General features: G+C 38.3%; 2 protein-coding genes across 2 annotated transcripts; both read right to left on the minus strand.

The window, feature by feature from the left end:
* Positions 1-1873: 1873 nt before the first annotated feature.
* Positions 1874-5979, minus strand: bola3 (BolA-like protein 3). Its single transcript, NM_001160638.2, is given in 4 exon segments — positions 1874-2660; positions 2939-3027; positions 5491-5617; positions 5832-5979. Coding segments are annotated over 4 exon segments (318 nt in total). The 5' UTR covers positions 5868-5979; the 3' UTR covers positions 1874-2594.
* A 3900-nt stretch (positions 5980-9879) lies between these two features.
* Positions 9880-17835, minus strand: LOC110506506 (beta,beta-carotene 15,15'-dioxygenase). The gene is made up of 11 exons (XM_021586162.2): positions 17623-17835; positions 14116-14244; positions 13895-14024; positions 13605-13752; positions 13356-13503; positions 13034-13254; positions 12647-12916; positions 12213-12318; positions 11908-12002; positions 11695-11806; positions 9880-11593 (listed from the first exon to the last, which is right to left on the minus strand). The coding sequence occupies exons 1-11, from the start codon at positions 17687-17689 to the stop codon at positions 11433-11435; spliced, it is 1587 nt and encodes a 528-aa protein (XP_021441837.2). The 5' UTR covers positions 17690-17835; the 3' UTR covers positions 9880-11432.
* Positions 17836-21418: the final 3583 nt, after the last annotated feature.

Genomic DNA, 21418 nt, shown 5'->3' on the forward strand with positions numbered 1-21418 from the left:
GTTAAGTGTGCCTTGAATTCTAAATAAATCACTGACTGTGTCACCAGCAAAGCACCGCCACACCATCACACTTCCTCCTCCATGCTTCACGGTGGGAACCACACATGCGGAGATCATCCGTTCACCTACTCTGCGTCTCACAAAGACACGGCGGTTGGAACCAAAAATCTCAAATTTGGACTCATCAGACCAAACAGATTTCACCGGTCTAATGTTCATTGCTTGTGTTTCTTGGCCCAATCAAGTCTCTTCTTATTATTGGTGTCCTTTAGTAGTTGTTTCTTTGCAGCAATTCAACCATGAAGGCCTGATTCACGCAGTCTCCTCGGAACAGATGATGTCTGTTACTGGAACTCTGTGAAGCATTTATATGGGTTGCAATCTGAGGTGCAGCTAACTCTACTGAACTTAACCTCAGCAGCAGAGGTAACTCTGGGTCTTCCTTTCCTGTGGTGGTCCTCAAGAGCCAGTTTCATCATAGCGCTTAATGGCTTTTGTAACTGCACTTGAAAAAACGTTAAAAGTTTTTGACATTTTCCCGGATTGACTACCCTTCATGTCTTAAAGTAATGGACTGTCGCTTCTCATTGCTTATTTGAGCTGTTCTTGTCATAATATGGACTTGTTCTTTTACCAAATAGGGCTATTTTATGTATACCACCCATACCTTGTCACAACACAACTGATTGGCTCAAAAACATTAAAAAGGAAAGAAATCCCACAAATGAACTTTCAACAATGCGCACCTATTAATTGAAATGCATTCCAGGTGACTACCTCATGAAGCTGGTTGAGAGAACGGCAAGAGTTTGCAAAGCTGTCATCAAGGCAAAGCGTGGCTACTTTGAAGAATCTCATATATAAAATATATTTTCATTTGTTTAACACTTTTTTGGTTGCTACAACAATGTCGAAAATAGTAAAAATAAAGAAAAATCCTTGAATGAGGTGTGTCCAAACTTTTGACTTGTACTGTATGAATGTCCCCCAATGCAATTATGCAGTCTAATACATCCACAGTGGGATCATTGTCTTATGTCAGATGGCATCACTCCTATGCAAAGCGCATCTCTCAACCGATCAGTGCAGGCGGAATTTACGCATTATCTGAAGTAACACAATGCAGTTGGATTTCAACAGATTTTTCTGTTTACTGTCAAATTAATTAATTATTGTATGTCATTTTAAATTATGTAACATCCAACTTTGTTTAGGATTATTCTGTCCAAATATGACACGATTCCACTATTTTTATCCCTTAACATCACTTTCAAACAGGGGACTTTTATTTTGAAGACAAACTGCAAATTCCACCTTTTTTTTTTTTTTGCAAATTCCACTATTGTGGCTACAAATGAGCACGTGATCAGACAAGGTTATTCGCAAATTTCTTCTTCCAGGCACATAAATTCAAATATTTGTGAGTATCAAAACACAGACCGAACATTAATTGACTATCACAACATATAGGCTACATGACACTCTATATCAGTATTTGGGAAATATCAAAATGATGAATGCCCATTTACTGGCAATAGTTTTCATGTCTATAATCCAACAAAGTGAGCAACAAAGTTACATCTCAAGTAGACTACCATGTAGTAAAATGTATTCTCACTTTAAGAAAAGATTGGCCAGGGAAATAGCTAGTGGGTCCCACCTGATAGTGAATTTCCCGGTAGAAAAAACTGCTGTACATTTACCAAGTATGGGTCACATTGGGGCCACACAGTAGAAGTAGGTCAACACAGTGATTATTACAATCTAATGAGGTTGTTAGACACCTGCAAATTCTAAGTTCTGCAGTAGTGTAGGCAAAATCCTGAAGTATCCCTTTAATAAAGACATATGGGTCCTGTGTTTTTGTCCTTTTAATCACATACCATTTATTTAAAGCCATCTACTTCATCAGCAACTTGTATTTCTACGTTAATGGTTACAAGGAGGAATACAGAACATAAATACTGGAAACGGAATGAAAACTTGTCTCATGACAAACAAACTACTACTACTACACTAAACAAAAACACAAATATAGGAAGGATTTTCAATTACAGATTAAATGTACAAGAATAGTTGAATAACTAGTTGTCTTATGAGGTTTTCTGTCTGTTCACTACAATGTATTTGCATCCTATCTTTACAATGATTAAAAACACTATAGGCCAACTCAATTGGATAGGGGCCTAATTGACTTGGCAATTTACTAATGAATCCTGACAGCGTTATTTTGTGCGCATCATAGCTTTTTAGGTCAATGTCTTCTGTAAAGGCATCATTCGAATAATATCATCAATCTCATCAATAATTTGTGTTTATGGTAAATAAATAAAAATATATGATGTTTTAGTGTTACATGTATTACACAATTGACATTGTAAAATATGTCCCTACCATAAATTCTTCAGATTATTTCTGACAATACTGTCAGGAAGTAACAGGACAAACCATTTCCTTTGTTACTGTCACAGACACATTAGCAATTAATCTGAGATTTTGGGGTATTTATCCTTAGATGAAAATGTAATCAGCATATGACATTCCGTTGGAGGGGTGTACGTTCATAGACCTACAATTTGTGAAAGGGCTTGGTCCTACTCTCGAGGAACATCTGTGAATATTCGTAGTCCATGCATTCCTTGGATCTCCTCCTTGAGAGCCTGTGGATGAGAACATAGCACTTTTCAGCTGTGCTGTTTTTACAACAATTTTGCATATGGAATAAAATGCAATACAGGATAATAACTTCACCTGAAAGGTTTGATATAAGACTTGACATACTTTACTACTTGTTGTTGCCTTCTCTCCCCCCACATCCGATCGGTACAAACAGTATCAACCAAAGCAAATATACAATTTTGACAACTATATAGCCTATACCCTTCCATACAATGGTGCAAACTAATTGATCTCTCCAGAATGTATAGCCATAGGTTACCTGGTTGACTAGTTGGTGTTGTTGAATAGTTCTTTTCCCTTTAAATTCATTGGATTCTATATGGACTTCATACATGGCACCACAGCCACCTGAGAACACAAAACATAATGATACACAATTGTTATGAGTGCACCAAAGGAATCAGAGGCGTCATGCCCATAGGGGGAACAAGGGCACGTGCCCACTAAGATTTGTCCGGTTTTTGATTTTAGCTGCTGGTGATGGGCAGAACTCGCAGGAGGTAAGATTATACATTCATTTGATTAAGCTATGTAGCCTATTGATTATTTCTTGATGAATACATAAAACAAAAATATTTTGTTGTTTCTCTGTAATACTTTTCTCAAAAGTACCTAGCCATTTTCTCTAAAATACCTTGCCATTTTATGAAGTTTGCTTTAGCTAGCCTGCTAGATAGGTTCCCAATCTTCCAACCTCATAACAAGCATAGCTTGTCCAACTATCTTAGCTGGCATGTCTGCTGGCAATTTTGCTAGACTTTAGAAATGCAAGTAATTACTAAACGTACTGAATAAAACTCACATTCCTTTCAATCTTTTACCCAGATTTTAGCAGAGATGCAGAGAAGCATAACAAAAATAAGCACCAGGCATGATGATACAGACAGCTCAAGAGGTATGCTTAGATATGCAGAAACATACTTGGTTTAAATGTAATATGGCACCTTATGATATGATAGTTGTGAATGAATAATGATGCCATGATATGTGCCTGTTTTGATATGTATTATGATCCCATGTACTGTGTTGTAATTTATATGTAATATCCTAGGCATATTAGTGCAGTATATTGATATGTGTGATTTACAATAGTCAGAATGACACCCTCATTAAAATTGAACAGGTAAAGAGGTATGCTTAGATAACCTATCCAGAAAAATCATTGAATTAGGCATAATGATTATGGCTCTAGATTGCAAGAAAACATTTTTTTAATCCAACTTCCCCCTCCGGATCATCCCCCCTCAATACTCTCGTACTTCGTAACACTTCTAAAATAATGTGTGCATGACGCCTCTGCCTAGGCCGAGCACTAGCCGAGCGTAGACTTAACTAGCCCTCGTGCAAATAAATTAAGAGATGAAGCTGAAAACCTTTTTTCCTCCAGTTAATAGTGATCATGGAGGGAGTGAGATGGAGTGAGGGAAGTGAAGAGAGTTAAGATGAGATAGGTAAAAATCGAAGAGAGCAGTCAGAAGAAAGATGACGGACTGCTGTGCCTTTAAAGAATGGAAAGGAAGCAGATATGGGGAATGGAAATAAGAGGATTGTCTATGAGGATTCTATGGTGATTGGGGTTTGGTTCTTAGAAAAAGTCAATCTAGGGTTTTGGCACACCCATTTGAGGTCTCAAGGTGGATGGAGAGTAGGATAGGGAAGTATGTATGCAGTATGCTAAGATAGAGATGAGTTTATTCGCTAGGATAGGATTCCTATCCACCTCCCAAAGGGACTGAGCAGTGTGCATGGTCTGACTGGGAGAACGAGAAATAATGTGCTTTAGTTTACAGAGCAGGGCTCCACTCAAGGGTGTGATAGCAGTGCCTCTAAGTGTAGAGGTTGAGCAGCTAAGAGGAAGGTTTCTGGTGTGTGTGAGGCCTTGCGGCGTAGCTGTAAGGAGGAGCCTGTCGGTTTTGCTATGCTTTGATTTGGAGGTACTTTTGATCTGGTAATGTTGAGATATATTGAGCTATCCGGTTAGAGCATTCGTGCCAGCTGTTCTGCAGTGTTTCCGCTGCCAGAAATGTGGCCATGTAGCATCCGTGTGTAGGATGGGGTAACCTAGATGTGCAAGGTGTGGAGGTTTCCCCTTAGTGGAGGAATATTTGGAGGATGAGCCCAGAAAGTGTAGTAATTGTGGAGGTAGTCATGAGGCCAGGGCTACAGAGTGCCTGCTAAAGGTGAAACAGATACAGGTGGGAGGGGGTGTTACATAAGCACTGAGAAGGGTGAATCAGGAGGTAGGATCTCAAGGCTCTCTCCATTGCCTGCTCAGAGGGAGGAGGACAAATAGTGAATGTTCCCAGTGAAATGTATGGATCCAAGCAACTGTGTTTGGACAAATCCAGGTTTCTGACCTTCATCGCTATGGTTGTGAATTGTGCTGCACAAGTAGAAAGCTGGTCAGATAAAATTGGAATGGTTGTGTAGAGCAGCTGAACATTTTCTGGATAATCTAGATATTTCTGAAAAGGATCTACAGAAGTTGTTGGAAGAGTAGGTAATGCCCACTCAGGCCTGTGGTTAGGGATAATGCTTGGTATGATAGTATATGCAGTTTGGCCTGGGTTTTTGGTTGTTTTTCCATAAGTATTTTATTGAACCTATGAGTGCATCTGGTACCCCAATGCACTATTATTATTGGATGCCAACCGCCAATAATCCACAATTCTAGGAAGCCCAGGTTTCTCCTATTTCATTCCAGTAGTCGCGTAAACGAGACCTAATATGAAAGGATGACCACGCGAGAATGAGTCCACTGAACACCAGCAAGACACCAACAAAGACACTCATGTTTCCATGTCTATTTACCTGATATGTCCACTACTTTTAGAGACGTGGCCGATGGAAACTTCTCTTTGAGAAGTTGTGCAATTCGGGTCTCTCCATCTGTCTGAGAAGACAGAGTCCTCTGCAACTGTCTAGAAACCAAAACAGCCTAAAACAAATGTTTTCAAAGACAGTTAGCGAACGTTTGCTAACTCACAGTAAATATTGAATTACAAGATGTAACGTTAGATAGCTCACTTAACTAGCTAACGTTAAATGGCCAGTGTCACTTGCTGTCTGATTTGAGTGAGCAGAACATCGCACTCAACCTTCAAAGTTGGCTAGTCTAAAGTTATGCATAAGAATGAATGAAATTGATTTACTTGATTTTTTTGAAGAAATCTGGAAATAGAGAGCATGGTGACCAAGTCCTTTACTGAAGATAAAACTAACAATAATGAACAGTAATCAACACAGGTTTTTAAAAAGTCATGCCCCTCGATGTCAGTTTTCGTCTCCACAATATGACGTAGGTATACAGTCGTGTCACGCAAACAGCAACGTACACTTTGTTGTAACTGGCGCCCTCTCGTGGACTGGAGACAACCATCACCCTTTTCACACATTGTTTATTTGCCTAATTAAAACAATAATAAATGGTACAATAATTTGTATTATAATGGTTTTCCTTGACAATCCTATACAGGACAAAAAATACATAACTATATAACACACCAATCACATAATTAAATAGGTAGCAAAACAATTTTTCATAAAAATATTTAATGGTATATTGATTGGTAGATGATTTTGAGGATAGTCATTATGGTTTCCCTTGAGATAAGACTACAGACTACACTGGCATTAGTCCACAGATAACTGCTCACATCATGTGTTGTGCAAAATGTAGCAATACTAGCACATTGTTTAGACAATATTTACAAGGCACTTTGGTATTTAGAGTTTCTAATACTATCCATATTGTTTCCCATAGTGTCTATTTCTTTGTAGAGGGTAGTAGACTACTCTCTGAGTAAATAATTGCTTTGTCAGACTAATTTTCCTTTGGGATGAAGTATCCATGCATGTCCATGTGAAGCTCTGCATTCACATATGCTCGAGCTACCTCCTTGAAAGACTTTGCATCCAGCACTAAGATGAAGCCAGATTCCCCTGGATTGGAGTTGATGACTGTTGTCAAGACCACACCTGGACATAAGAGACATTTTGTTAGAATATTGTAGGTGTAATATGATGGACAGACTTTCATTGAAATTATAACTTTATTCAGCATACAGTGTGAATGTCTGGCCATTCTAATCAAAACATAATAATTTTGCACGCCCAATTTTTCAGTTTTTGATTTGTTAAAAAAGTTTGAAATATCCAATAAATGTCGTTCCACTTCATGATTGTGTCCCACTTGTTGTTGATTCTTCACAAAAAAATACAGTTTTATATCTTTATGTTTGAAGCCTGAAATGTGGCAAAAGGTCGCAAAGTTCAAGGGGGCCGAATACTTTCGCAAGGCACTGTATATCCTACAGTATAGTGGAGCATTTAAATACAACCACAAACTATGATTGTAGTATCAACTGAGATAATCAACCAGTGTCATAAGTATGTCTTTCATGAAATATTGTCATGATGCATATATACAAACAAGATTATATTTTTGGGGTGTAATTGGGTACGACAGTTAAACTAGGCTCAGGAGGAATTTGTAAGTCATATTCTTCAAGATCAATAGGAATATATATTTATTTTAAAAGTACAAAAATGGACGTACAAATTGAAGATTGTCCCCTCACCATGTTGCCAATTTATGTTCAGTTGAAGTAGGAAGTTGACATACACCTTAGCCAAATACATTTCAACTCAGTATTTCACAATTCCTGACATTTAATCCTAGTAAAAATTCCCTGTCTTAGGTCAGTTAGGATCACCACTTTATTTTAAGAATGTGAAATGTCAGAATAATAGTAAAGATAATTATTTATTTCAGCTTTAATTTCTTTCATCACATTCCCAGTGGGTCAGAAGTTTACATACACTCAATTAGTGTTTGGTAGCATTGCCTTTAAATTGTTTAACTTGGGTCAAACGTTTTGGGTAGCCTTCCACAACATTCCCACAATACATTGGGTGAATTTTGGCCCATTCCTCTTGACAGAGGTGGTGTAACTGAGTCAGGTTTGTAGGCCTCCTTGCTTGCACACGCTTTTTCAGTTCTGCCCACACATTTTCTATAGGATTGAGGGGCTTTGTGATGGCCAATCCAATACCTTGACTTTGTTGTCCTTAAGCCATTTTGCCACAACTTTGGAAGTTTGCTTGGGGTCATTGTCAATTTGGAAGACCCATTTGCGACCAAGCTTTAACTTCCTGACTGATGTCTTGAGATGTTGCCTCAATATAGCCACATAATTTTCACATCTTCATGATGCCATCTATTTTGTGAAGTGCACCAGTCCCTCCTGCAGCTAAGCACCCCCACAACATGATGCTGCCACCCCCGTGCTTCACGGTTGGGATGGTGTTCTTCGGCTTGCAAGCCTCCCCCTTTTTCCTCCAAACATAACGATGGTTATTATGGCCAAACAGTTCTATTTTTGTTTCATCAGACCAGAGGACAGTTCTCCAAAAAGTATGATCTTGGTCCCTATGTGCAGTTGCAAACCGTAGTCTGTTTTTTTTATGGCGGTTTTGGAGCAGTGGCTTCTTCCTTACTGAGCGGCCTTTCAGGTTATGTCGATATAGGACTCTTTTTACTGTGGATGTAGATACTTTTGTACCTGTTTCCTCCAGCATCTTCACAAGGTCCTTTGCAGTTGTTCTGGGATTGATTTGCACTTTTCGCACAAAAGTATGTTCATCTCTAGGAGACTGAGCGGTATGACGGCTGCGTGGTCCCATGGTGTTTATACTTGCGTACTATTGTTTGTACAGATGAACGTGGTACCTTCAGGCATTTAGAAATTGCTCCCAAGGATTTACCAGACTTGTGGAGGTCTACAATTTTGATTCTGAGGTCTTGGCTAATTTATTTAGATTTTCCCATGATGTCAAGCAAAGAGGGACTGAGTTTGAAGGTAGGCCTTGAAATACATCTACAGGTACACCTCCAATTGACTCAAATAATGTCAATTAGCCTATCAGAAGCTTCTAAAGCTATGACATCATTTTCTGGAATTTTCCAAGCTGTTTAAAGGCACAGTCAATTTAGTGTATGTAAACTTCTGACCCACTGGAATTGTGATACAGTGAATTATAAGTGACATAATCTGTCTGTAAACAACTGTTGGAAAAATTACTTGTGTCATGCACAAAGTAGATGTCCTAACCGACTTGCCAAAACTATAGTTTGTTAACAAGAAATGTGTGGAGTGTTTATGACAACCTAAGTGTATGTAAACTTCTGACTTCAACTGTAACTGTCGTCTGATGTACTTGGCTATACACTCTGTATCAGATAGTAGGCCTCATCTTTGTTCTCACTTTGTTAGATCTCTTGAACATTCTAGGAATTACAGTTATGGTCACATATTTATGTAATTCAACACTTTTATTACAGTTTGTTAAGACAGGCCTGTGAAATTGATTTCGGTGAACTCCGTGACACTGCCTGTAAGATTGAAAAGCCTCTCTTCTCCATTCATTCTGCTGTCTGAAAGGTAAGGATAAGACTAAGGTAAGACTTCTACTTACTGTAATTGCCATGTTGTGACAGGTTTTTGGGGGAGAAAATAGCATAAGGATAGTAGTCACAAGACTATTATTACTGTAAGTACTCATCAGTTACAATAAATAACTTGTCTGTCTTGGGTGATTTCATTATTGCTGTGTGAAGCTGTCAAAATGGCTTCTCATGCACAGTAAATGTAAATAGCAAAATGTGACATAAAACATGAAAATGTTGCAGTGATCATCTGAAAAGTCTAATTATTTTAAAAGATAACTATGTCTAAATAATGGCATCTCTGTATTGTGTCTATGCTGTGAGGTAAGGTCGGGGGTAAGAAATCATGATGGCAGTTCTTGGCACTGAGTTACCCAAATCTTATACATGTATACCATGATTAGTCTAATCCCATCCTAGAGATTGCACCAGGTCACCTAATATATTATATTTTTAAGCCATTGGTACCTATGCCAATTTCTTGTTAATTGTGCATGCCTGGCGCTGAAGAATATCCAGTGTCTGTCTCTTATTAGTAAGGGTGAAGTCCCCGAGTCAAACCACATTTCCCATGGGGGAAAGAGGGGCTACATTAACAATCATATCAACCAACTGAACAAATGGTCTTAACATTTGTCTGTTTTTTTCTGTAATATTCTTTGTAGATTTTTGTAGATTTTTTTTCTGGCAGGGAAAGATTGGTTCCTCTACAAACATCAAGAGATATGGATAAAGCAACAACAAGGTTTGAATATGTTTTTTCCCTGAAGTTTTTATTTCTTAGCAAGCAAACATGTACTTTACTGGCATAGCCATGTTGTTGTTGGACTATATTACACATAAATAAATAGCCACTTGTATTACTGTAGTTGTAAACAATATGTTCCTTTTAGAATGTATTAATTAAAACGGTGATGACATGGTCAGACTTAAAGACAAATAGTTCAATTGCACATTTACACAGACATCAGGGGGTCCGTTTTAGGCAAAGTCACAGAATCAAACTCAGACTAACACACTATTAAAACAAAACAAAACATAACATTAACAACAACAATAACTGGCATTTAATGCACAGCAAATTGTCAAACTGTTAAACTAACTTTAGAGCATTAATGTATTGTTTCAGTCTTCCTCTGGAATGTACTAAATCAAAGTATACATGTTTTTTTTTGTGTGAATTAAATAAAAGTATGACATATTTCATAAACACACTATTCTAATGGATATTCAAATATATATTTACAAACCTAATGTAAGTACATTGTAGTGACCCATGGTAATAATCATCATAATGTTGTTGAATGAGGTAATTATGTGCGCAGAAAGTGCTGTAAGTTCTCACTTTTGAGAGAAGTAATGGTGATAGCAATGCCACAGAAATAATAACAATGCCATAACTGCTTTGCCATACACTATTGTTTTCCTTAATAACCTGGTGTACAGAAACACAATATAATGTACAATTGGGTGACCAGGATAGACTGGAATTAATACATTATTATTAATAATACATTATTATAAACCCTTTTTACATACAAAACTATATTGTATACATCCTGATTAGAAAAATAGAGGTTATGTCGTTCTCTGTCTAAAAATAAGATTTAAAAAGACACTTTGTGGTAGATGTTCTGTAAACATAAATTATACAACATTTGAGCAAATACTATTGGAGAGGTAGCCTAGTAACCGAATGGCCCGGGGCTGGTTTTCTACTAAGCTATATGGAATTGTTTTAAGATGGTCATACCAAGGATCATTTAGCTATTTGATTTGAATTGTAGGTATACAATTTTGTATTAAAAAAATATTTGATAAAACATTGAATTTGGTCTTACTGATATTAGCCCATAGAAACACATTGAGTAACAGATTAATTCATGAAATAACAGATTTACATTTCGTATCAGGTTTAGAACTTACACAGCAGGTTACGATAATTAAAGTAGCAGGTTAGGAGAATTAGGTTAAGGTTAGGAAAGGGGTTAGTGTTAGCTAAAATAATCACCTTTTGAGGTCAATTTGACAATCTGTATCCCATCTAGACATGATCTTGTAGCTCTGCCACCTTCTACCACAGATGTGGAAGGCCGTCATTGTCGGATGCGGTGGACTGAGACGCAGCCCACACAAAACAGATATCTCTACTTTAAACTGAAGGATTTTGATGGGGATTTTTGTTTATTATGCTAATTATGCTAATTTAATTTCCACAGGGGCACGGACATCAACTTTAAATGGTTGGGAGTAATACTTTGCCCTCTACATTGTTAAGGTACAATCCTGCCCTTAGCTGGCTATGTCAGTTGGTGCTCTGTGTGGGAATGAAGTGTCCATGCAGATCCATGTGAATGCTGGCGTCAATTGAGGCACGAGCAATTTCCTTAAAGGTTTTGGCATTAAGGACAAGCATGAAGGGGGATTTCTTTGGATTGAGTGAGACGACTGAGGACAAAATGACTCCTGAAAACAGAAAATAAATAAATGTACCGTTTTATAGTGACATAGACATCAGAGCTGATTAAATGCTTTTGTAGTGCTGAAGAAGACCTACTGCCTCTTACCATCATCCTCCTCCACAGCTCCTGGTGTGGCAACAAACACAGGCTCAGAGGGGTAGCAGTCCTCTTCTGTCCACTCAATGTACTTTCTGGTCACAATGTCCCCCTTCCCAATCTGTGTAAGTATTATTAACACAAGCAGAAGCATGTTTTCAGTGAGTAATGAGGAGGAACAACTTCTCTATCTTTAAGGAGAATACATTGGTAAGAGACCACCTTATTTGGGTGTGGAGTCCACTCCACTCTTGAGCCATAGAAATAACGGTACTTCTTGCCATTGAATTTGTAGTTCATCCCTGGCAACTCCAAACCTGTTTGTGTACAAATGGAGATAAATACAATTGTATTGTAACATTTATTTAGAAAATTACATTTTTTTATGGGTACGATGTTCCATAAAAAATGCTGCAACTTATAACCCTCAATATTTCATTAAAACTAACAACTGTTTTACTAATGTAGCATTTGATATATAATGGTATACCGATCACTGTGATGTTCAGTTAACATCAAAGTCTCACCTTCAAATATTGTGTCCGGCAGGCAATACAGCGAGCCATCTCTCTGCATCACTGTTTTGGCTGTTGTGTCTTTGAGCCTCACAAGATTTGTTCCTTTTGGAGTATCCTATAACATACATGTATCCAGTCTTTATTTGTTGTATAAACATGTAATGGTAACATTTAATTTGAAGTGGCTTTGCATGAAGCTTAGATCGCTTTGAAAACATAATATGAATTAATAGCTAGTTCATCATGAAAATGTCTAATTAAGCAAAATATCACATCAGTTCTAGATGTGATATATTCACAATATATCACGACCTCTCATGCTTTAATGCCTATTATGCTCTATAGCTCCCTCTTTAAGGTGCTCAATGTTTTAACTGTTCATAAGGAGCTAAATATGAATGTATTTACAGGATAGATGTGTGGTCTTATCTACCTATATATACCTTGTCAACAGTGAGAGGCAAGACGAATCTCTGGCAGACTGGTGGGGAGAAGTTGACGTTGTTGCTCTCAATGAATTCATGGGTTTCCTTTCTCAGGTTCGCTAAGTAGAACATTTCATACAGATTGCTGTCTTTGTAGGTGACCATGTCAAACACTACATGGCCGTCGTCCTCGTAGGCGTTGATGTGGTGGAAAACCACCAGGGCATCGGTGTAGAACTTGGTGGACACAGCCTTCCCAGTCTTCTTGTCGACCAGGTGGATCAGCGTCTAAAGAATGACCAAGGGGATCACCAGAGAGAATGTAAGAAGTTTGATTGTTGGCAAAGTGAGTTGAAGATAAAAATGAACATCCCATGAGGCTGTGATCAGACAAGTGTAGCTTACAATGTCCTCTTTGTCGTATCTGAGGCAGCTGGCCCAGTTGACGCTTCTAAATATAGCTGTGGCCAGTCTGACGATGTCCAGTTTGAATGGCTGCTCGACAAAGATTATGTAATTCTCTGTCATGCCGAAGCTGTGGAAGTAGCTGGGAAAGAGGGTAGAGCGAAACGGTATATTGCAGACCTGCTTCACCTTCCGCAGGGCAGGCTTCTTATGCTCCTTATCTGGAGAGGGAAAGAACATTGTCCTGTGAACACTTAAATGTGTAATCATTCCCCTAACATGTATATGGCCAAGAACCCCCAAAATTAAAATGTTCCGATACCTGATGCATTTACTGGAACCTTGAAGATGACATAGTTGGGCATGCCAAACCTCATGAGGGCAGTTCCCATGTTATAGGTGTTTCCCTCATCGTCGTAGTGAGGGTGTGAAGTCGCCATGTTCAGAGCAATGTGATTCCTGTAGTTCATCTGAGGTTGAGTTTACAGGACAGGCAAAGGGAGAATATATTAAAGCCAGTGATAATAGATTACATGGACAACAGTGATCATTTCAACAGATGTGAATTTACCTTTCCAATTACATCCAGGGTCATTGGGTCAATTTGATTAATGTAGTTGACTTCTGATGAGGCATAGTAGTCCTCACCATATCTAATGATGTTTATCAGGTTGTTATCTGTGAAGTCTGGGATGGCAGCGAGAAGGTAGGAGAAGGCTCTGAAAAAAGGACAAGACACTATGTGATATTATGTGTTATTGGTCATGTTTGTTGAGATTTTTTGTGTGGACATCCATGAAAGGGACATGTAAAATCAGTAACAAATAAACTATAAATCATGTTTAAAAATGCATTATTTACTTTGAAAATATGTTTTTGCAGGGATCGGGATAGATCATGGTCCCAAATTCTGACACAACAATCTTGTTTGCCTGAGTGTTTTTCTTGAAGGTGTCACTCCTCAGGAATTTACTCCTGTAGTACACATCACCTGTAAAACACAAAGATTCTCAGCCCGATTCAGCCAGCTGGGAAAGTGTTCACCATTTGTGGAAATGTACAATGTGTTGTTCCTGTCTCACCATCTTTGAAGGTGAAACTATGAATTAAGGCCATGCCATCAAACCAGTGGTTGTATTCTGTGTCTCCCACTTTAAAGAGACCAGGCCCATTGCGCAGCAATGTCCCTTGTAGCCACTCAGGGACACATCCTGCAAGCACAGAAGATACAAGACATAATAAATGCTTTCATTTTTACCATATTTCCATGTGATAAACCAAACAATGTACAAATGGAGCTGATCCCTGATAAAGTTTGACCTTCAGCCTATATATTTTTTTGAATGGCAAATTTGATAACTTTTGAAAGTTTACAATAGAGGTTCATTATACCTCATATACTGTATATAGGTGTTTGTGTCAGTGAAGGCTCTTCGGAGGAGGAAGGGGAGGCCCATCGTCCTCAGTGATTTTCAGAAAAATCTCAATTGTAAAACATTAAAAAAGTTATCCTTTTTAGATAAAATTATACTAAATATAATCATGTCACCAAATAATTGATTAAAACATTGTTTTGCAATGGTCTACAGTAAAAAAAAATAGTCCTTCAACTTGTAAGCATTGCAATTTAGGCTATCATTTTGGGTACTGATGTCTCGCAGGATAATTGTTTAACTCTATTTGTGTTTTATAACTGTTTTTACTACAAGGCTACACTTAAAATGAGACCCTATCTCACAGGCCTCTAAATATAGCCTTTAAAAAAAAACGAAATATTTGAAGAAGCACTTGCAGTGGCTGATAGAGAAAACAGATCTGGCAATAAGAATAGGCTATAGAGAGTCTTGACAATTTGGGACCCCTTAGCTATACCACAGTAGCCCTACACGGGCTATAAAAAGGACCTTGGCATTTCAGGTAAAATAACAACTCAATGTTTATATCCCAGGACAAGTTAGCTAGCAACAGCAAGCTAGCTAAATAGGACAAATTAGTTAGCAAGTGCAATCTAGCTAGCTAAATAGGACAAATTAGTTAGCAAGTGCAAGCTAGCTAGCTAAATTGCCAAACATGTTTAATGCTTTTCGACGTGTTCCCAAATGAATGTCATTGGTTCAGAGTTTGTTTCGTTATTTTAACCTGCGTGTCTTGATCGCGTTTGGTGTAGGGGGATAAAATAAATGTATGCACGATAGCGCACGCGCGCAGCCGGTTTGGGTTCCGTGTCGTCACAGAAACTGCGAACACACAGGCAGAGAAGCACAAAGGACACTTTTTCTGAAAGACGCTAACCAAATTCCCATATCGATCAATGTGATACAATCATTTTCCAAAGCGTCTGGTCTATATCTTAACATTAAGAAATGTGAACTCATGGCTGTCAAAAGATTGTGTGACACCTTCATATTATGGTATTCCAGTAAAAGAAGAACTTACATATTTAGGCATAACCATTACAAAGGATCAGAAGTCTAGAGGCTTACTCAATTTTAACCCTCTTATTAAAAAAAAACAGAAGAAACTAAATCAATGGCTACAGAGGGACCTATCTTTAAAAGGTAGAGTCCTAATAACCAAGGCTGAAGGTATCGCTAGACTAACATATGGTGCGTTATCTTTATATCTTGACCGTAAAATAAGCAAGGAGATAGACCAGATGCTTTTCAACTTTCTTTGGAGAAACCGTACCCATTACATTAGGAAAACTGTTGTAGTGAACACTTATGAGAATGGAGGACTGAATTTTCTGGATTTTACTACTTTAAATAATACTTTTAAGATCAATTGGATAAAACAATTCCTAAGAAGACCCACTTCTATCTGGAATTGTATTCCTCATCATGTCTTCTCTACTTTTGGTGGCCTTAACTTCATGTTGTTTTGCAATTGTAATATTGACAAAGTTCCAGTGAAACTTTCTGCTTTTCATCCCCAGGTTTTCTTGTCACGATCTTTAATTTATAAACACACTTTTTCTCCACACAGATATTATATATGGAATAATCGGGATATATTGTATAAAAATACCTCTCTGTTTTTAGAATATTGGTTCCGAAATAATATCCTATTGGTGAGCCAACTGGTAAATGCAGAGGGTCTTTTACTCAGTTATAAAGAATTCTTATCACTTTACAAGGTCCCTGTAACACCTAAAGATTTTGCAATTGTTTTAGATGCCATTCCCTCAGGTGTTGCTATGTTATGTCAAGACCTGACCCTCAGAGCCTACCTTCTATTGACCCTGTTGACTCATCAGTAGGAAAGATTTGTTTCTCTTTTGGTCCATTCAACAACAGAGCGATACGAACCTTGTTTCAGCAGGATGTTGTATCTATACCTTATGTCATGCCTTATTGGAATGGATTTATTGATAATATATGTTGGAAAAAAGTTTGGATGTTGCCACACACATACCTACTTGTTAACAAACTTAAGGAAGTTTCCTTTAAAATTATTCATAAATATTATCCTGCCAACCACTATATGAAGAAGTTTAAGGAAAACATCAACTCAAATTGCTCCTTTTGTAATGACCACCCAGAAACAGTTGTGCATCTTTTTTGGCATTGTATGCATGTGTAACGGATGTGAAACGGCTAGCTTAGTTAGCGTGGGCGCTAAATAGCGTTTCAATCAGTGACGTCACTTGCTCTGAGACCTTGAAGTAGTAGTTCCCCTTGCTCTGCAAGGGCCGCGGCTTTTGTGGAGCGATGGGTAACGACGCTTCGTAGGCGTCAGTCGTTGATGTGTGCAGAAGGTCCCTGGTTCGCGCCCGGGTATGGGCGAGGGGACGGTTTAAAATGATACTGTGGTAAGACATCAGTAGGTTTATAATTGAACACATTTATGAAGATTTAACACTATTGTGGAGAGATGTACTGTTTGGATTCTTTACATACAATAGAAATAAGCGGAATCATTTTTATGTAATTAATTTCATTATTCTTTTGGCCAAATTTCATATACACAAATGTAAATTTACAAACAGAAAACCACATTTTCGTACCCTACAAAAAGAAATTGAACTGTATTTTAAGACAGTTAAATGCTCTACTAACAAAAAAAGCTGTTAGAATTGTAAGTATATGCATGTCCCTTAAAGTCCTTGTGTAATTGTATTGTGATATTGTACCCCCTAGCTCGATTGTCTATTGTTTGTAATCTATGTATGCTTGTGTTCCCTCATGTGCTTTATGTATTGATTTGAAATTAATAATAAAAAAAATAAAAAAAAGAGAAGCACAAAAGGATGGAGGTGCGGCGAGAGAGCAGACGAAAACGCTTCTTCGGGGACCGCAGCTGTGCCGCAGCAATACAAATTGGTGCTGTGACGTCGTCGCAGCAACAGCAAAACGTAATCCACCGTTTTCTAGCGGAGCCAATAGCGGAGCTCACTGAAAAATAGTTGGAAACACTGCACAAGATATTAATCAGAACGTGCCAACGTTAAAAAAGTAAAGTTGCTCAGAAGGAAATAATAGTTTTATTATGCAAGTCACTAGCAAATAGGAAACTAACTTACTAACATAGCAATAACACTGAACTACCTTGAAAGATCGGCTAGCTAGTACATAAAGGGATACGCCTACCTGTTACTTCTGCTTTGACAGGTTCGGGTGATTCAGTCCCGTTCTTGCCGATGATGGATTGAAACATGGCATCAACTATGTTTCAATCTATAGGCTGTTATGTGGTACAGTGGTCCCTTATCAACCACAATAGGTTATATCAAGCTAGACTATGGACGGGTCCGTCTATATCTTTGTGGTATGGACAATAGTCTAGGGGTAAAATTCCAAATGTATTACATAACTGTATCACGTATGACCACGTAGGCTACTAGGCCCCGTCTATTGGCTGGTTTAGGTAAAGCGATCACAAAAAGTGATAACTCACTAAAACAATACTATCGCCATCTACTGGCCTGTTTATGTATAATCAAACTGTAACAATGGTGGTTATATAACATCACGAAGAAACAGAGGTCAGACTCTTTAATGCATTTTATTACAACTTTGAATTGAAACTCCACTTCTTCTCTTTTACTCCTTCTTCTTCATCTCTTATCAAATTGACATCTTGAACTTTACTAAAAGATGGAAAAGAAAAAAAAGAAATGGATAGATTAGAAATAAAATGTGCTTTTGGGCAGTCTTCACGATAATGGGAGTTTATTGATTTTATACATGTAATGGGCTGCCCTATAGTAAGTTTATTAATGAAAACTAAAAAGCAAACACCTGGTAAACAGCTGAGGGATGGGCTGGAGAAATGTAACCACTCTCAAATTCATAGACAGAGCTATGGATGCAAGGACTGCTCATCCATGAGATAAAAATGTAAGTTTTAACCATGTTTTGGAGCTATACAGTGTTTATTTACAATTTTTGTTTACAAAGTAATGGAGTAAAACAGTTATATTTAGACAGTTGAATAAGCTCAACAGGCATTACAAATTACATTATTCAAGAATCAATTGCTATATACAGTGTCATTCTTTTACAAGTGAAAACATGTACAGTGCATTTGGAGAGTATTCAGACCCCTTGACTTTTTCCACATTTTGTTACGTTACAGCCTTATTCTAAAATCGATTAAATTGTTTTTCCCCCCTCAATGTTTGCTAATTTATAAAAAAATTAATAATAATAACAGATACCACATTTACATAAGTATTCAAACCCTTTACTTAGTACATTGTTGAAGCACCTTTGGCAACAATTACAGCCTCGAGTCTTCTTGGGTAAGACGCTACAAGCTTGTATTTGGGGAGTTTCCCCAATTCTTCTCTCCAAATCCTCTCAAGCTCTGTCAGATTGGATGGGGAGCGTCGCTGCAGAGCTATTTTCAGGTCTCTCCAGAGATGTTCGATCAGGTTTAACTCAGGGCTCTGGCTGGGCCACTCAAGGACATTCCGAGACTTGTCCTGAAGTCACTCCTGCGTTCTCTTGGCTGTGTGCTTAGGGTTGTTGTCCTGTTAGAAGGCGAACCTTTGCCCCAGCCTGAGGTCCTGAGCTCTCTGGAGCAGATTTTCATCAAGGATCTCTCTGTACTTTGCTCCATTCATCTTTCACTCAATCCTGACTAGTCTCCAAGTCCCTGCCACTGAAAAACAGCCCCACAGAATGATACTGCCACCACCATGCTTCACCGTAGGGATGTTGTCAGGTTTCCTCCAGACGTGACACTTGGCATTTAGATCAAATAGTTCAATTTGGTTTCATCAGACCAGAGATGCTTGTTTCTCATGGTCTGAGAGTCCTAACGTGCCCTTTGGCAAACTCGAAGCGGGCTGTCATGTGCCTCTTACTGAGGAGTGGCTTCTGTCTGGCCTCTCTACCATACAGGCCTGATTGGTGAAGTGCTGCAGAGAATGTTGTCCTTCTGGAAGATTCTCCCAACTCCACAGAGGAACTCTGGAGCTTTGTCAGAGTGACCATCGGGTTCTTGGTCACTGCCAAGTCCAAGGCCCTTCTCCCCTGATTGCTCAGTTTGGCCGGGCAGCCAGCTCCAAATTTATTCCATTTAAGAATCACGACGACCACTGTGTTCTTGGGGACATTCAATGCTACAGACATTTTTTGTTACCCTTCTCCAGATCTGTGCCTCGACACAATCCTGTCTCAGAGCTCCTTCGACCTCACTGCTTGTTTTTTGTTGTATAGATAGATGTGTGCCTTTCCAAATCATGTCCAATCAATTAAATTTACCACAGGTGGACTCCAATCAAGTTCAACTTGGACTCCAACCAATCAATGCCGCACGGCAATCGCTCATCCATATATTTATATGTACTGTACATATTCTTATTCATTCCTTTACACTTGTGTGTATAAGGTAATTTTTGTGAAATTGTTAGATTACTTGTTAGATATTACTGTATGGTCGGAACTAGAAGCACAAGCATTTCGGTACACTTGCATTAACATCTGCTAACCGTGTGTATGTGACCAATAACATTTTATTTGAAATTGTAGAAACCTCTCAAGGATGATCAGTGGAAACAGGATGCACCTGAGCTCAATTTCAAGCCTCATAGAAAAGGGTAAATAATTTGTTTTTTTTTAAATAGTTTTTAAAAATTATATATACATTTGCAAAATGTCCAAAAAATCTGTTTTTGCTTTGTCATTATGGGGTATTGTGTATAGATTGATGAGGAAAGTGTTTTATTGAATCCATTTTAGAATAAGGCTGTACCGTAACAAAATGTAGAAAAAGTGAGGGGTCTGAGTACTTTCCGAATGTACTTGTATGTACCAATCCCAGATTGACCCTTTAAGACCTTTTTACCTTTCATAATAAATTGGTCCCCTCTCAAACTTCCTCTTCGCCTCCCCAACAGAGATTTTGTCTCTGGCTGACATGGCCTGGATAGTGGCCTGGGACAGTATTAAAAAACAATAATTTACCATTGTAACTTAATGAATGGATAAAGGGAAGTTTAAAGGAGTAAACAAGCATACATATGTTAAAATCCATGAAAGTGTCAGTAGATGGTAAGAGTTCACTGCCCATTATTTTGGCTGCCATGGCTGGATGAAGAGATGTCAGTGACTTTGAAAGAGGGGCCTCAAAGGAGCATAGGGGGTTAACGGTGTGTGTTTGTCTCAGTCACCAGATCGCAACCCAATTGCAGACTTATTGGAGATTCTGGAGTGGCGCCTGAGACAGCGTTTTCCACCAGCATCAACAAAACATTAAATTATGGAATTTCTAGAGGAAGATTGGTGTCACCTCCCTCCAATAGAGATCCAGTGTCACTGTAAATTATTTGCAATCAGTGTATCAATAAATCAATCAATTAATGTTCTTGCACTGGTAATTGCGTCCTTCTGAGCCGAGGAGTAGACATGAAAATAGAAGGAAATTACGTAGGAGTGGCCCAGTTTTACTGAGGGGCCAATTTAGCCAGAGGCTCTTTTAATGAGAGGCCAGATTCTCAGTCTCCAGCAGGACTCTACGACGGTGGCTACATTATACATTACATTAAGTCCATAAGCCAGACCCCCAAATTTGGTCTATCAGGCTCACTGGAGGCGACAATGTGTCCTAGTGAATTTAGAAAATGTGTGATAGCAGTGCAGCAATTGGAGCTTTCTCCAGTAATAACTATTTCTTTCATTCCTCAACCCTGTACAATTTTCCCATAGGGGTTTTACCCTATGACAGATAATGCTAATATACAAGTCATTGCTCACGTATAAGCTTTAATTATACTGTATATCATTGGAAAGATTCACAGCTGTCCATCAGACACATTTTTGGAATGTTCAGGTCAACAGAAGTTTAACCTTTGACCTAGAGGGTACATATCAGAATTACCTGTATAAATTGCTTTTAAAAGGAAACCCTGACACATTTTTAACTTTGTTTGACAAGTGG

This window comes from Oncorhynchus mykiss, chromosome 26, assembly GCF_013265735.2.
Source record: "Oncorhynchus mykiss isolate Arlee chromosome 26, USDA_OmykA_1.1, whole genome shotgun sequence".
NCBI lineage: Eukaryota > Metazoa > Chordata > Actinopteri > Salmoniformes > Salmonidae > Oncorhynchus > Oncorhynchus mykiss.

Bases quoted from the DNA above. Each gene is read 5' to 3' on its own strand.
- LOC110506506 (XM_021586162.2), bottom strand. From the start codon at position 17,689: ATGTTTCAATCCATCATCGGCAAGAACGGGACTGAATCACCCGAACCT. The intron at 11,807-11,907 runs GTGGTCTCTTAC...ATACTTACACAG, and splicing joins GGACTCCACACCCAAATAAG to ATTGGGAAGGGGGACATTGT. The intron at 11,594-11,694 runs GTAAGAGGCAGT...TTCTGTTTTCAG, and splicing joins AGCTGTGGAGGAGGATGATG to GAGTCATTTTGTCCTCAGTC.